Below are 17,073 nucleotides of genomic sequence, written 5' to 3'. Positions count from 1 at the left end.
CTGAATGTATTAAAAAATATGGTCCATCCCATTCCCCACCATCATCACTCCTCCCCCGCTTTGGTGTTCACACCTGACAGCATAATGTGTACTTAACTGCTTGGTTTGCCCAACTAGAGTGAAAGCTCCGTGCGGGCAGGAACTTTGCCTTACTCTCCACCCTGTCCCCAGAACCTCCTCACATGGTGTCTGGCACATAGTCGGTGTTCAATAACGTTTCGTGAATAAATGAATGAGTGAACGCCCAGCTCAACACCCAGCAGATGTCTGTGTGCTCAATAACTTTCTGCTAATTTATTATTGTTGGAAGGGCCATAACCAAAGAAGAGACAAAGTGCTGTGGAAATGCAGAGAAAGAAGTACTCCTTCTAACAGAGAGCAGGAACAGCTTCGTGGAAAAGGGAACGACGGAGGCGGGCTTTGAAAGAGGCATCTGTTGTGTCCAACAGGGAGAAAGAAGGTTAGTGCGGAGCTGGGGCCCCATGAAAGGGTGGGCTGTTCAGAGAAGGGTGGATGCTGCGTTCCAAGGAAGCAAAAGGTAGAAGAGTTGGGAGATAAGCTGGAAAGAGACCTCCGTACAGATCTTGAAGGCCCTTAACTACCAGGCTAAGAAGTTGAGATCACGTTCAGTGGGCATTGGGAAGCACTGTCAGTTTCCTGAATCCCTCCAACGTGGCTGCACACACGCAGTTAGCAATTAATGAGGATTAAACGAGCTCTTGTTAAATGAACACACCAGATCAAATGAGGGGAGAGATGATGAACTATATCTCCCTTGTGTGTTTTGGGGGCTTTCTGCTGAAGAATATTTGGGTTTAAAAATACAAAGTAGGACATGAAGAGTGGGCACCGCGTCAAGCAGCACCCAGGGTGGTGAGCAGGCTCCGCTTTCCTCCTCCTCCCTTCCTGGGTGCAGAGGAGGCTCACCTGTCTGCCACTAAACATCTGATGCAGAGCACAGGAGCTTCGTCGTCCTAGTAGACTGACCTTCACAATGAAACGAAAGCATGCGAGGAAAGAAAAACTCCAGGGAAAGGACATCTGTAGGACAAGGTGCCCCTCCTCCTTGAGCTGACACCTGCTACCGACTTGGAACGCAGGAAGGAGCAACGCTTCTCGACAAGAAAGAAGCTAAGCCACTAATCCTCTAAGGACCTCACTGTTGTGGAAAAGAACCTCAGACGCACCATCCCATCCTTGCTGGGAATGAGAAAACCTGCCGGCAGGTTGGCTAACAGTGCCTGCCGAGATGACAGCTGTAGATCATGCAAGAAGGCAAGATGCTGGAATGACCCGACCCACAGCAGCAAGGCAAGGCCAGATGCCGAAAACTCACCCTTTGCCCTTGAAAAGCTGCCAGAAACCACTCCCCTGGAACAGGAGGTGTGCGTGGAAATGCTCCTGCTGCCGCTGCACCCATCTGGACGCACACTTAGCAGACAACCTTCCAGGGCCCTGGAGCCACGTCCCAGGACAAGATGGGAACAGGAAAACCCAGCTTCTAGCTCAACCCTGCCACAACTTAACTGTGTGACCCCGAGCAAACAACATAACTTTACTGAGTGGCAGCTGCCCTCTCTGTGAAAAAGGCAGACTGGGCTCAATTCATTCATTTCATTACTGAACACCGACCATCAACAGCTCCCTGCTGTCAGGGGGTTTATACTCCAATTAAGACTCTTCCTGAGAGCTGGCCAGTTAGCTCCGTTGGTTGGAGCACGGTGCTGATGACACCAAGGTCTGGGGTTTGATCCCTATACTGGCCATCAAAAAAAAAAAAAAAAAAACTAAGATTTTTGAGTTGTTTCACAATTGTAACTCCTTTAATTCTATTAAAGTAATTCTATAATGATATCAGCAGACATTTGCTGGGTGCTACTTTGTGCCAGGCTCCTAGAGAAGAATTTTGCATTCATCTTCAAAACAACTCCATGCAGCGGGTACTATATCATCCTCTTCTACAGAGGAGGAAGCTGAGGCCTGGAGGGCTTAAGTGACTCACCCACGGTCACCCAACTGTGACTGAAGGCAACTGGAAATAGGCTGAAAAAATGAGATCTCCCTGGATCGACAGATAAGTTCTAGCCTCTAAAATGTAAGGAGGAAAATGGCATTAGGAGGAGTGGGGAATGTTTCTAACACACAGGATAATGAGGACAGATGGTGAGTTACAGCCAGACTCTGCTCTTGCTGAAAGATGCTAGGAGGCCCTTGGATCCTCCATACAAGAAAAAGAACCCACAAGCTAGAGCAAAACTTCCACGCAGACAACACTTCAGGCCAGAAGGAACAAAGAAAGGATATGGAATGACTGATCCCCATCGTCCTCATTTCTCCAATGGCTTTAAATTAAGCCATCTTTTTAGAGGAGCATGACCATTTTAATTTTTAAAAAGATGGTGTGGGGACTCTTACATATTTTACAAAATGAAACAATCATTTTGTAGAAATAATCTTTTGTGGAAACCATTTTGGAAAAAAAGGAAGATACAGAATGGACCTATCTTCTTTTGATCTAAATGTACTTTGCTAATTAACGGCCACTAGTCTCTAAAGAATCGCCCTTGACTAGTTAATAAAGTCCCATTATACTTCACTTGAGATGTGAACATTTACATTGCAAGGGGGGATAAATGAACTATAGGATTCAAAACCCTTCCTTCAGTCACTCATTAAAATTCTGGTCAAAACAGATTTTTATTTATATGATACATTAAAGAATACTATGACAATACTAATATGAAATCTGTTCTTCACTGCCATGGATTTTCTCTCATATAAAGTTAGTTTCTTGCCACTAGTCTTGTTTTAACAGCTCCGTGGAATATTTCTGTGATGCGTGTTAGCAAGGAGGAACAGCCAGAAAGCAGAGACGAATTTTAACAGAAACGGGCACTGACAACATCATTTACAAGCTCCTCATCCAGGTGCAGGAGAAGGGGCACGGTTCACCCCGCCACTGTGACCCTAACACAACGGTGCAGAAGTTTATCAAAGGGAGATAAACGATAAATAAATAAGGCTTGATTTAAATTCTATGCTCCTGCCAGCTGGGTTTTGGCCCCCAACACAAACTTCAGTCTGAAATCCTGGTGGCCAGGCTCAAATTCTATTGGAAAAATAGATAAACAGAGAAGGCACTCCCCACCCTACCCCAATTCCCATCCACCATACAACTCTGACAATTACCTGACAATTACCCCAGTTGCCTCACTGGGGTTGAGCAAGCCCAGAACCATCTGAAAGGATGCCCTGGGGAGTAGATATTGAGATACGGGAAGACAATGTAACACAATGGATGACATCACAGGGGAAGGCAAATCACCCAGGCCTAAGAACATGGAACTTCAAACTCCTGAGACCCTGGCTGTGGCTCTGCTTGGCACAGCCTACTGACCTCTCTGAGCCTGTGTCCTCTTCCATAACCAAGGGGAGATACCCCACGGCACCCCCACAGGATAGCACGCGGGTAAAAGGTCCAGTTCCGGAGCTTGGTTGCCTGGGTGCATCTGCTGGACCACTTCTCAACCCATCTGTGCCTCAGTTTCCTCATCTATAAAATGGAGATAATACTAATATCCACCACATAGGGCTGTGGTGAGGACGAAATGGATTAATATACATCAAGTCCTTACAAACGTGCCTCACACATAAACTGGATTGGTGTGAGGGCCAAACAAAAATAACAGTAAAAATAGTCAGCAACACTTACATGGTACGACTATGTACCTGGTCTTTTTTAAAAGCACTTTGCCTTTGTTATTTATTTAATCTGCAGAAGAATTCTGTGAGATGGGGAACTGAGGTTCAGGGAAGTTAAACAATCTGCCCATATTCGCATAGCAAACGAGTGGCATAGCCACCACCTGAACCCAGGCTGTTGAGCTGACAAACAACCACCACTGTGACAATGACGATCCAACCAACAATAACAGTGCTGAGGGGACGAGCTGCGTGCGACACCCTCGCCACATACACGCTCTTTACTCTTCACAGAATCCTTCTGAGGGAGCTACCGTCATCACTCCTGCTTTACAGATAAGGAAACTGAGACTGAGAGAAGGTGATGTGCTCAGGGACAACAGTCAAACGCTGCAGGAGCTGATGCAAAGAGGATGAATAGCAACACCTCTTGTATAGTGAAGTGTGTCATAAAAAGTAAGGTATTATTATCATTATTAAATCCCTAGAATTCCATGCAAAGATGTCCTCCCCCAAATGGCCGAATGTTAACTCACCTCTAAAAGTCTGACAGTTCACCTATAACATCCCAAACTTGGGGGTGAAGGAGGTGGGGAATACACACTCTGACAAGGTTGAGAAACAGTCTGTCTCATTCTCAAGTTGAATGCATCACTGAAAACCAAATGGCAGAGTATATTAAAGTGAAATATTGCCTTCCTAGTTTAAAAAAAAGTAGGCAGGGGGTTGGGAGACAAACAGGGGGAAGAGAAAACAGATCAAACCCATGGTTTGACTAAGTCAGAGATTTTTCCAGTTTCCCTCTAGAGTAATCTGATCCAAGTTCTGAGTGATCAAATGACTAATGTGGAAATTTAAAGATTCACACTTATGGAAGAAACAGAAATTCTTCCAAACTCACAAAATACTGCTAATTCTGGGAAGCCTTCTGAAATATGAAGGATCATACACAGTTTGGAAAGCAACTGAGAAAGTTAGAACAATCTCAAAGTTTGTGCTAAGTACAGACCTCTTGGGTTCATTAATTCTTATCATTTGCTTAAGCATCAGGAAAAAAATGCCTTGTGAAAATACCTCATTATATTTACTTAAAAATGTTGTGTTTCTTTCTTAAAAAAGAAAGAGAGAGAAAAAGAAGGAAAGAAGGAAGGAATAAAAAGAAAGAAAAAAAGGAAGGAAGGAAGGATCAATCACGTGGCAGTCTCCAGACCCGAAATTCTCAAAATATCATCCACAACAGCCAACTTTTTCTTTACTAACGTGGAAAACCATTCCCTGCTTTACACAAGGTTCCTTCTGGGAGACTATGCTTAAAGCAATAAAATAAATTTGCTAAATCCACAGCCCTTTCCCTTTAAGACCTACAATCAGAAGCTTCAGCTTTTCCCCTTTTCCTAAAACAGTATCAAGGCCACAAGATGCAGAAAAGTATTATTCTTCCAATGTCATGGAGGGAAGAAAAAAGTATAATTAAAACGTGTAAATTTAAGTCATAAGCCCTTCAATTTTAACCTTAGGCTTTGTGGCAGCTGTGTTCTCATGCCACCCACGGCAAGCTCAGTGAAAACTATGTTAACTACACACTTCTAAAAAAGTGAAGCCCTATCTCAGTTCTCTAAGCAAGTCTTGTAGTACCACTCCTACGAAGTTACAACATTTTCAGAACTTCTCCACCCAGGCCAGGCACCAGCACTTGCACAAATAAGAGGCTCTGTTGGTTTCAAGTGTGCTCTGATTTATCCACCCAACCCAAAACCAATATGTCCACTGCTTCCTCTCTCAGATGTAGGGCTTTATGGGTCTATGAAGCTGTTTTTTCGAAGAAGAGATACGCTGTTTACTTAATTTCTACTCCTCTCCATAAACTCCAAGTTGTAAGACCTCAAAAGAGTACCATCCAAAAAAGAGTCAAAAGAAAATCTTCAGCTTTTCCTGATATGATCTCAGCAATGCTTCAAAAATAAGTAGAACACTTGCATAAATATTACAACAGACGGAGCCATGTCCTCCCACTAAAGATCAGACTTGTCCCTGCCCCCAGCAGGATGCTGAGAACCGACCTTGGGATGTCTAACTTGGAGACGCATGGTTAGCCCACAGAACTCCTTGCCTGGGCTTTCACCTCCACGTGCTGCCACCCTGAAGGAACAGCGTAGACCAGGTTTCGACAGTTCACTGCCAATGCTCTGAAACTTGAAATCCTTGGCAACCATCTCTGAGTGCTAAAATCCTATCATTACTTTTCCTACTTACCTTGGGTTGCGCTCGACGAGGAAATGCAACTTTGGGGTCAATCTGGGAAAAAATAGAAAAGTAGGAAATCAATGAAGTACTGTAAGGAGACGAACATATATATGATTAACCATCTAATTATTAATCACTCATTTCTCAGGCTTATAACCCAGCTTTCAAGTAACTTCTTGGGGAATTCAAAAGTTCCTCAAACTTTGATCTCCACTTTAACCATCCCTCCTACAACGTGACTGATATAGCTAGCCTTTCTGAAATGTGCCACCATGCATTTCAGTGTGTAATGCTCTCACTCAACTAGATCTCATGTATTCTTATTTAGGCAAGGGCTTCTTTTTCACAGACACTGAATATTAAATGATACCTTCATCTAATTTGCAATGTGTGGCTGAGAGAAAAGATGGGAGCATCATTATCACTGCAAAAAAATCACAACCTGAAAATCAAATATAACTATCTTCTAGCAGTAGGTAATTGGATGGTAACTAAACAACACAGGAGGGGAAGGGGAATTCCAAAAAAATTTTAAATCAACAACATCTAAAAACTCCTCATAGACATCCAACACAATGCTCTGCTTGAATTAATTTGCTCGTTTTATCAAAAGTAAAGTTACCCAGGATTAATCAAAAAGATCATTTGTTTTGTAGTTTTTCAAAAGAAAGCAGGTGTCAAAAAGTATGGAGCCTGACTTGGTTCTTAAAATAATAATAATAGAAGTAAAGAAAAGGAAGTACATGAGCTAAATCCACCTGGATTTTAAAAACCATGGGGGATAAAATCTATGCACAACCTAAACCCAAATTAGGAAAGAAAGCCCATTATGGGGAGGGTGGGAAAAAAAGAATTACTGAACACAAGAAGAAGTCACAATCTCGTACAATAATTAGGGTATTCCCCCTACCCCAAACTCAATCCAAATGGAAAAACATCCTCCATTCCAGATCCACTTTTGCAGAGCACATGATTCTCAATCAGGGACTAGCTTTACAACTCAGAACAATTCCCACAGAAGCATTTGAATCTAACAGGCTCATTTGCGGGGGAAAAAGTTATTGGACAGATAAAACAGGAGCAAAGGAATAAAAAATTTTTTCCATTGTTGGTTTTCATTAGATTTCCAAATGTCACAAATCTCTAGGTAAAATTCAACACAGAGAGTGGCATAAATATTGCTACCAGTTATATATTTATAGTCTTTTGCTTTCATATTAAATTGTTTTCCCTATTAAAAAGTAAATCTCACCCTTGTTTTCAGCTCTGCATGGTGGGGAAAAAAAGTAATGCTTTGGAAAAAAGCACAGGGGTGGGGGAGTGCGAAGCACACCACAGATAGTTCCTTTGTACAGAGTCACACCCCCTAGGACACCAGCCAGTAAAAAGACATACAAGGATTTACCAATTTTATGAAGGTAGTTGAAAGACCTAATAAAAGTCTGCACTGTGTTTTCTACCTTTAAATATCACCTGAGAAATGAGAGATTACTTTTCAAAATCTATAATAGATAAAAAATCTCTGATCTAGGAAACTACCCTTTCATAAAGATTAACATTACTGCATCTACAGGTGCGTCCAGCACTGACTAAAGCTGTCTACCAGAGAAATACAACAGGTGTGGATTTTCCATTCTGTTGACCAAACGTGTCTTTTCATCAACACTCCCCCAAAGGATTTTTTTTTAGCTGACCAGCACACAATTGCAATCAGAAGTCACCTTGTTTGTGGGGTGACAGGGAGGGACATGTTGAGGGTGGGGTCGGGAGCTGGAGGAAGGAAGGTTGTAATGAAGAAAGTGTGGCACTAAAAAAAAAAGAAAATCTAAAATGATAAAACTAAAAGCCAATTCAGAACTGCTGTATTGTGTGTGGTGACATCAGTGTGCTATACCAGGATCAGAGTTCTTCCACATGCAAAGTTTACACACTGAGATCTCCAAAGGAGGGCAGGGGTCAAGAAAAGTATGGCAAATCCCAACCTTTTGCACATCCCTGTCAACTATTTTTTTAAAACAAACAAAAAAGAAAACTACCAAAAATTAAAACATTAGTTAGTTAGGTACAGCTCTACTTACTGTATCTACAAGTCCTCTAGGAAAAGACTAGGGTACTATTTTGGATGCGAATGGCCGTTACCTAAACAAAGCTTTTAAGGTAACGGTAAACAAGATCCTCGTTTCCATGTCAATAAACCAACCGCTTCTGCCTCCTGCACTGAACGTTGAAACAAAGTCAAAAGCTAGGTTATACTAAATAATAGCGACCAAAACATGTCTACAAACAATCAGGGAGGGAACAGTACAGGCTTTGCACCTGACAACTGAGGGACAGGACCCACCAGCCACCAAGGAAACCAGAAACTATTCCTCCCACCCAGGTGGGGAGAGGGGGTGGACAATAAATTCCCAAATTTGCCTTGAAATGATTTTCCTCTTTAATTTTACTAGCTTTTTGGAGTGCCAAGCCAAGAAGTCAAGGAAAAAAAATTCTTCGGACATCCGTTTATTCCTGAAATTAAATTATCTCAAAGTACAAAAAGGCTGGGCCGCAAGCTATGACAACTGCAGTACAATTAATAAAGCAACCAAGAGTGCTGGGGTCTTTTCTCGGGGGAGGGGATGTGCACCTGACTTCTTTGATCAGAGAAAGAGGGTGAATTTGCAAAATCAATTCAAGTGCACCAAAGGTTGCCAGGTTTTTTTCTTTTCTTCTCTTCCATTCCATGTTAAAGCCAAAAGGGACTTGGAAGATCACCTCTTTCCATTCATTTTACAAAAGAGGAAACTGAGGCCCAGAGGACAGAGAATGACTTGCCCAGGTTTATAACAGGCAGCTGGACTAGAACCCCACCTCTTGCCTTGTCTCAGTCCCCCAGCACAGAGAAGTGAGGTCCCACAGTCCAGCACTACATCCCAGTGTCATCTCTAGGCCACTGTTTCAGGCAGATACATACAAATTGTGGGGAAATTCTGGTAGACATGCGGGGAAGGGAGGAGAAGCAGGAAGCCAAGACAGCGGTAAATAAAACACTGCCAACTCCCCTCCTTCCCATCCCCATCACTAAATTTATCATTATATACTGACACTCTTTCCTCCCTTCCTCTTCTGACCTCTACCTAGAGACTTTTCTCCTTCGACTTTGGATTTTAAAAAGTTCGGAGGCTATAAAAGTAGCCACACTCAACTGAAATGATCTGAGAAAGAAAGGGAAGAAAAAAATCACTTTGAAACCCAAGGCCTTATCAGCCTTAGATTTCACGCCATCTGGAGTCACCTCGTTGGGCGCCCAGCTCCGCTCCGTAGCGTCTCCTTCCCTTCTCAAACCGCATTCCAAATCCCAAGTGCCCCAAGAGAAACCTGTTGCCTGGACCTGTAATGAGCGTCCCCTCCCCTCCTTCCCACTCCTGTCCCCGTCGCCGGCCGTGAAGCCGACTGTGCCTTCGAAGAGCCGATTCCCACAGCCACAGTTGGTAACGCGTGCTGTGCTCGGCTGACAAAGAAAAGTCACGTTTGCTGTCTGGTGGAGTTTCTCTGCACGGTCCCTCGGCCAGGAAGATAGCCTCTCCCGGAGCCGAACCCCTCCCCCCAAGCCTGAGCTTGGCAGCTTCTGAGGCTGCCGTGGGACAGGCTGTAAAAAGAAAACCCCAAACCCAGCCACCGCAGCAAACTTTTGAGCCAACTCGCCAGCTCGGTTTAAAAGTACCCAGTTCGAGCACAGAAGCAAAAAGAAGGCGCTGTCCCTTTAAATAGGGCTGTCAATACCCAGATCGTTTCTGAAAAGGGGCGAACAACAACAAACAACAACAACAACAACAGGCAACCTACCGTCTTGGAATCTAACTCATGGTGGGGCTGACCTAATACTTTATCTACACTTGCTGGGTCTGCGAACGTGACGAAACCGAAGCCTCTGAAAGGAGACAAAGGGGGAGAAAAACAAACAAGAAAATGTGACACCATTGAGAGCAACAAGGAGTGGGACCGACTGCAGAAGGGGGAGCAAAAGTTGCCCCCCACGCCCCCCCACGCCCCTCCCCTCCCCAGCCCCCCTCCTGCCTACAGCCCTCCACCTCGCGAGAAAAAAAATATCAAGGTTAACGGGGGAAGTGGAACGGGGGCAGGGCGGTGGAGGTAACTTGGAAAATGCCGGTGCCTCCACTCTTCGGCCACCTCAGTTTCCTCTCCTCCTCCCCTTCCCTTTCTTTAACGCTTTGTTTTATTCCGAAGGAAGCCTGGCACTTGGTAGAGGTTCACCCACCTTTCTAAGAGGGGGCTGAAGAGTTCGGGAAGCTGAGAGTGTGGGGTAAGCACACACTAAAAAAATAAAACCATGTGGAAAGTGAATGAAGCTGAACGTTATTTTAAACACGAGAAAAAGAAGCGACGGGAAAATGACTGAAAGCGGAGAGATGGGCATCTCTGTAGCCAGAGTTCAGCCCCAATTAACAATAACCTTTGGGGTTATGGGGGGGGGCGGATAGGGCGACGTTCGAGACCAGCCACGCGCCTGAGCCCCACTCTAAATCCGCTTAGCTACTTCCGAAGACACCTCCAAAAATAAAACTTAAACTTTGTTCTAAAATAAAGACAAAATCCTGAAGGCAATGGTTTACCTGGAGCGTTTCGTAGTGGGATCTCTCATGACCATACATTCTCTAATTTCTCCAAATTTGCTAAAATAGTCTCTAAGGCTATCTGTAGAGAGAGAAAGAGAGAGATGGGGGGGAGAAGGTGTGGGGGGGAAAAAAGCAATGCAAATTTTGATCAAGGACAAAAAACAAAGTAGTTTTCTGTTGTTATTCTGTTTTGTTTTTGCATTTTTTGCACACGCGGGGGAAATTCGGCAACAGAGGTCGCATAGAGGGCTCGGAAAGGATTTGCTATTTAAAAAAATAACCTTGCACAGGAGAAGTGGGGAGCCAATGGCGGGGGGGGGGCTCCTACACCAGGATAACAAAGAGCAATAAAGAAGCCAAGAAGGGGGGGACCCAGGCGTCCCCCCCTCCCTCCCTTACCTGGTGAGGTCTGCCAGCTCAGTCCACCGATAAACATTTTACTAGAGGGAGAAAACATAACAGAAGTGAGCACCGATGTCAGATCGGCCATTTTGACGTGTAACTTACAAAAGCTAAAAGGAAAGCGGGGGGGAGCGGGCGAGCGAGAGCCGGGAGGTGGGGTGGGGGAGAAGGTGACGGCGAAATGCAACCCAAAGGTGTGTAACTTCCACGGGGGGGGGTGGGGGTGCGCCGAGGGGCGGGGGGACGCGGGAGATGCCCGGCTCCGCGCACCGCCGTCCCCGCCGCTGCAAGGAGAGCGAGCCCGAGGCGGCGCGGTGGGCAGCGGCTGGAAACTTACCCGGGGTCGTGCTGGGAGTCGTTGGCGCTGCCCGAGGTGCCTTGGCTCCCATTTGCCTCCATATCTGAGCCCCCCCGCCCCCCCACCCCCAAAACACCGAGCCCCACAGCGATCGGAGCAGAGCGGCGGCCGGCTCCGAGCCCCGAGATCTCCGCTCCCTCCTCCCCCTCCTCCTCCCCCCCGCCCGGGCTCCTCCGAATCTCTCTGCGAGCGGCGGAGCCGGGGCAGCGGCGAGAGCCGTCACACGTGGGCTCGGCTTAGCTCAGCCCGGCTGCCTCGCACACCCCCCGTCCCCGCCCCCCCCGGCCCATCCCCACCTCTCCCCCTCCTCCTCCCCACCCCCATCTCCTCCTCCTCCTCCCCCTCCTCCCTGGCGCACGTGGGGCGGAGTTCTAGAACGTCGTGTAACCAATGCCGGTGACGTCACGCACCCCGGTGCGGCCCCCGCCTGCCCGCGCGCGCACACTCGGCCCCCCGCGGCCGGCCCAACGGGGGTCACGCGCGAACCCCAGCTCCCGAGGAGGTTCCGCCTCCGGGCCGGCCGGGTGCGGGGCGAGGGGAGCGCACCCCGACTTCCATGGATCACATGGGCTGCGGGGGGCGGGTGGAGCGGGGGCGGGGGAGGCGCGGGGAGCTGTGCCGCGGCTGCTCACCCCGGCCGGGGAGAAGACGCCCCCCACCACCTCTAGTTCGGCCTCTCCGTTCAAGTTCGCCGGCCCCTGCCGCCGGGATCCGGGGATGGCACCAGCCGCCCGCCCTGCTCTGCGCCCTGTTTCCAGCCACCGCGCAGAAATTTAGGTCAAGGACGTCGGGAGCAAACCCACGCCCTGGCGCTCCCCGGGCTGCCCCGAAGACCCCCCAGGATCGGGAGGCTTGAGGATGGTGGAGACCCTCCTGCACGAGCACCAGCCTCAAGTTTTATTTTCCTTTCACGCTGGAAGTTCTCTCTGGCTCTCTCGCTCCACACCGGCACGTCTTGAGCGACTCCCCGCCCTTCCCCAGCAGAGGTACGAATCCGTGCCCGGGAAAGGTTATTTTGGAACTTTGAGAAACTGACGCGATTCCAGTGGCGAGAAACTGCGGAAGAACGGGTTTCCGTGTTAATCATACAGCGTTTTTAAAAATATAATAAAATAGGTGTGTTGGGGTCAAGGTCAGATTATTGGGGTTCAAAGCAAAGGTTTGTATGTAGTGAAAAATAGTTTTGGACAGTCTCTTGGATGTGTGGGAAGGGTGGTTATTTCAGGAAACCCGGCTCCAACTCGTTCGTCATATATTTTATTATTTCTCAAGTTACCCAGGCTTTGCATGCCGAGATAGTAAAATGCAAGAGATTGAAGTACCTCAAGATCCCTCACTGCCTGGGGAGGTTGCTGGGATAGCAGAAGGCTTTAGACTCACCCCTGCCACTTGAAGAGCAGTATGGGGCAGCACAGGTCCTGGCACACAGTAGGTGCTTAATAAATGCTAGTTTCGTTCCTTCGTGCGCTGAAAACTCCAAAAAGCTTCTCCGATGTTTGTAGTTTACAAAGGCATCGTACTCCAGCAGATTCCAGGCTGGCCAAATTCTGACTGGATTCAATTTATGGGATATTTAAAACAATACGGATACAATTATTCTTATTGTTTTAAATTATTACAATAAACTGAGTTAATATGGCATGAGAGGCAACACAAAGTTGTGGTTCATCAAATACTCAAATTAATGTTAAGCATGAATTGATGCCTAATTAACATTTTTGCATTAATTTTCATAGGATTAGGAGACAATGGAATACACTCAACACCAAAACTGTACCGTGGGCCTTGGAAAAGTGGAGTGTTTGGAAAATCTCCAACATCAGCGAAAGCCTTGTGTGACCAGATCCTTAACCTCTCTGTCCCCTAAATTGGGATAATTCCTCCCTGACAGGATCGGTGGGGAGGGGTTGAGGGTTTGAAGCGAACAAAGTACAAACTCCCTTTTTCGTCGCAAACCTATGTGGGTTGTACTTATCAGCAGATAGTTAATGTGAATTTTAGAAGGTGCTTGACACCACAAACCCAAGGATTCCTGTCACTCTGTGAGTTGCTTCCCAAATCATCTGGGGTCTTGTGTTGAGCCAGTTGTTATTATGATTGTTTATCATGATTATTCTCAATAACAAAATGCAGGCAACAGAGCTAACTGGATTGTATTTTGGATTTTTACAATAGAACCACAGACCATTAAGGTCGAAAGGCCGTTCCTTACCCAACCCTCAGTTTACATCAGGGTTTCAGAGGAGCTGAGCTCCCCAGGCTACACCCCACCCCCACCAGTCAGTTCCTAAGAGGGGCTCTGGTCTAGTGCTCTGCTGCCTGCGTGCTTATTCTGTCATTCACGAGGCAAGAGTGGTGCCCTTTTTTCCTGGTGTAGACCTACACAAGCTGACACTGAACTGAGTTAAAACCCTGAGAGGCTAGCACTGACAAAGTCAGTGGCTGAGAAAGAACTAGATCTTGTTATTAGCTATAATCAACCTAGAACACCAGAATGTATTCTTTCTGTCTACCTGTAACTTTGTACCCATTAATTCACCTCTTCCCACAGTACCACCCACGCCAGCCCCCTTTCCTTCTGCTCTCTACTTCTATAAGAACCACTTTTTTTTTTTTTTTAAGAGTTCACATATGAATGAGATCATGCAGTATTTGTCTTTCTGTGCGTGGCTTACTTTGCATTATTTATTTATTTATTTATTTATTTTTTAATTTATATGCAGTAACATTTACTCTTCCTGGTCTATAATTTTATGAGTTTTGACAAATGCACCAAACTACCACCATAGTCAAGGTGCAGAACAGTTTTATTGTCCCTAAAAATTCCCTCATGCTGCCCCTTTGCATGACATGGTTTATAATAGCTTATTATTATTATTATCATGCATTTCTTTTCCAGGTCACTTGCTCAGTGTAGCCCCTGCATCAGGAGAATTCCAGCAGCACAATGTCAGTCCTCATCCCTCTTAAAGTCTCAACAGCCCATGACACTTGGACACTCCCTTCTTGAAGATCGATCTTCCAGGATGGGTTTAAACACCACCTACATGCTGATGCCACTCAAATTAAAATTGCCAGCGCTGACCTTCCCGAAGAGCTCCAGGCTCTGCTCAGTTACCTATTCAACATCTCCAGTCAGCCTTCCTAAAGGTACCCCAAACTCCACATGTCCAAAACCACGTGCATGCTCTTTTCCCCTAATTCTGAACTTCTTTTAGGGTTCCTCTGTCAGTGAACAGATCCCAGCCATCCTAGAGACAACGTGGTGGAACCTTCTTCCTCACACCTTCCCAGGTGCAATCCATCGTGAGAGACTGTGGGTTTCACTACCTAAATACCGCTCCAATCCATCTTTCTTGCTGCTGTATCCCAGATCTCCCACCTGAGCCTTGCAGTAGCCTCCAAAACAGCCTTCTCACATCCACTCTTACTCCACTTACTTGCTGGAAATCTTTCCCAGACCTCTCTGACAGGGTCGGATGCCCCTTGGTATACACTTTCTTTGTGGAATGTCCTCTGTGTACCTTACCCTGTGTGACTGTGGCTTTATTGTCTATCTCTGCCACCAAGCCATAAACTCCTGTCCATTTTTGCCCTCCACGTACCAACGCATGCTTGCCTGGTGACGCTCAATCAATAATTACTGAATAAATGAATGAGTGAATGGATGGATGAATGAATGAATGAAGATCAACATTTTATTCTAGGATTTTTTGCATCCATGTTCATAAGTCAAATTGGCTGCAGTTTTCCCTTTTCATAGTGCCTTTGTCTGGTTATACTGGCTTCATAAATGAACTGGTAAATGTTTCTTTTTCCATCTTCTGGAACAGTGTGTATAAGACTGGAATTATGTGTTCCTTGAATGTTTGGTAGAACTTGCTAATAAAATGTCTGGGTCTAGGACAGACATTTTGTAGGCTGATTTTTCAGCACCACACTCTCCCGAGTGAGCCACGGGCCGGCCCGGTTGTAGGCTGATTTTTAACTACTGATTCCAGTGCTTTAATGGTTATAGATTGCTTCAGGTTTTCTATTTTCTTCTTGAGTCCATTTTTACACACTATATTTTTCAAGATAATTATCCATACCATCTAGTTTTTCAAATGTATCAACAAAATGCTGTTCATAATTTTCTCTTAATATATTTTCATCTCTGCTATATTTATCCTTTTTTTCATTCCAAATATTATTTTATACTTATCTCCTCTTGCCTGGATCACTTGTGCCAGAGATCGGCCTTCTATTTTTTAACTAGTGTTTTCTTTCTACTTTCTTTTTTTTTTTTCTACTTTCTACTAGTGTTTTCAAAGAATCAGATTTTAGTTTTAACACTATTTCTTTTTCTGTTTCATTAATTTTTATTCTTACATATATTGTTATATATCTTACATGCTACATAGCATGTAAGAATGTATAATATGAATATATATATTATATTATTTCCTTCCATCTCCCCTTGGGTTTATTCTGTTGCTCTTGTTTTAATTTCTCGAATTGGTGCCTTGGGTGATTCATTTTTAGCCTTCTGTTTTCTGATTTTAACATCAAGGCTACAGATTTCATTCTAGGTACCACTTAAACCACATTCCACAAGATGTGTAGACTTTATTATCATCTAGGTAAAAAAAAAAAGTTTAGATTTCAAATAGGACTTCTTTAACCCATGGCTCAATACAAGTGTATTTTAAAATTTCTAAACGTGAAGGGTACTTGAAGTCATTTTTTAGTTCTTAATTCTAACTTAACTGAATTGTAGTCAGAGAAACTGGTCAGATGAAGCCAATTCTTTGTTACTTACTGAAACTTGCTTTGGTACATGGTCAATTTTTATAAATATTTCGTGTGGTTTTGAAAAGAATGTACATGCCTTAATTGTTAAGTGTAGCATTCTATCTGGGTCTAATAGATCAAGCTTGTTAATTGTTGTCTAAATTTTCTGTAGCCTTACTAGTATTTTGTCGGCTTGATCTATTGCTTTTTATAGAGGTACATTAAAATTTGTATATGGCTGGGTTTTCCACTTCTATATGTCCCTCGAGTTTTGCTGTATATATTTTTAAAGTATGTTATCAGGTGCATCAAAAAGAACTGTTAAATGCCCCGCTACAGCTGTGCATATTTCTACTTCTTATTTTTCTTCTCTTTTAGCTTTGTGTATTTTGAGGCTATGTTATTAGGTGAATACAAGCTTAGATTTACTGTCTTCCTAGTGAATTGTTCCTTTAATATTGGCAAGGTGGTTTTTATCCCTAACAGTTTTGGCTTTAAAGTCTGCTTTGTCTGTGATAAATATAACTACTCTTTTAGTTAGCTCTTGTCTGGTATATCTTTTTCCACCCTTTTACTTTCAGTCTTTCTATGTCCTTAAGTTTTAGTTGCCTCTCTTGTAAACAGCATAGAGCTGGCTCTTGTTTATTTATTCTAAACTAGTTAAGTCTAATTCATTTACATTTATTGTGATTGCTGATACTTTGAAGTGAATCTTAGGGGCACAAAAATGTATTAATCACAATATCTGGTATAACACACCGTCATCATTGGGTATACCTGTGGCCCTATTTTATTTGTCGATATCATGAACACCTGTAACCCACTATTCAGCCAGAGAACTAGAAGAGAAACAATGACTTACATCTACCTGTGTGTTCCTCCCCACCCCATTTCTCCAGCTAAAGTAACCACAACTCTGAATCTTGTATTTATTAATCTTTTGCTTTTGAAGAAGTTTTATTACACATATCAATG

The 17,073-nt window shown here is 44.6% G+C and overlaps 1 protein-coding gene and 1 long non-coding RNA gene across 10 annotated transcripts in view; one reads left to right on the top strand and one right to left on the bottom strand.

Annotated features, from left to right (window-relative positions):
* Window positions 1-11,374, bottom strand: part of MSI2 (musashi RNA binding protein 2) — a 380,675-nt gene extending 369,301 nt beyond the window's left edge. For all 9 annotated transcript variants that reach the window (XM_063113166.1, XM_063113164.1, XM_063113163.1 and 6 more), the window contains exons 1-5: window positions 11,305-11,374; window positions 10,965-11,005; window positions 10,563-10,644; window positions 9,775-9,859; window positions 5,956-5,997 (exon numbers count right to left, since the gene is read on the bottom strand). In XM_063113166.1, coding sequence (XP_062969236.1) covers window positions 5,956-5,997; window positions 9,775-9,859; window positions 10,563-10,644; window positions 10,965-11,005; window positions 11,305-11,366 — 312 coding nt within the window. In that variant the 5' untranslated portion in view covers window positions 11,367-11,374. The remainder of the gene's footprint in view (window positions 1-5,955; window positions 5,998-9,774; window positions 9,860-10,562; window positions 10,645-10,964; window positions 11,006-11,304) is intronic.
* Window positions 11,375-11,732: 358 nt separating this feature from the next.
* On the top strand, window positions 11,733-13,466 carry LOC134388491 (uncharacterized). Its single transcript, XR_010024634.1, has 2 exons — window positions 11,733-12,311; window positions 13,062-13,466. It is a non-coding gene; the product is annotated as an uncharacterized LOC134388491 (long non-coding RNA).
* Window positions 13,467-17,073: the final 3,607 nt, after the last annotated feature.

Source organism: Cynocephalus volans, chromosome 10 (genome assembly GCF_027409185.1).
Source record: "Cynocephalus volans isolate mCynVol1 chromosome 10, mCynVol1.pri, whole genome shotgun sequence".
NCBI classification, from domain to species: Eukaryota; Metazoa; Chordata; class Mammalia; order Dermoptera; family Cynocephalidae; genus Cynocephalus; species Cynocephalus volans.
The sequence above is the reverse complement of the archived record's forward strand: the minus strand, read 5'-3'. Positions and strand labels throughout refer to the sequence as shown.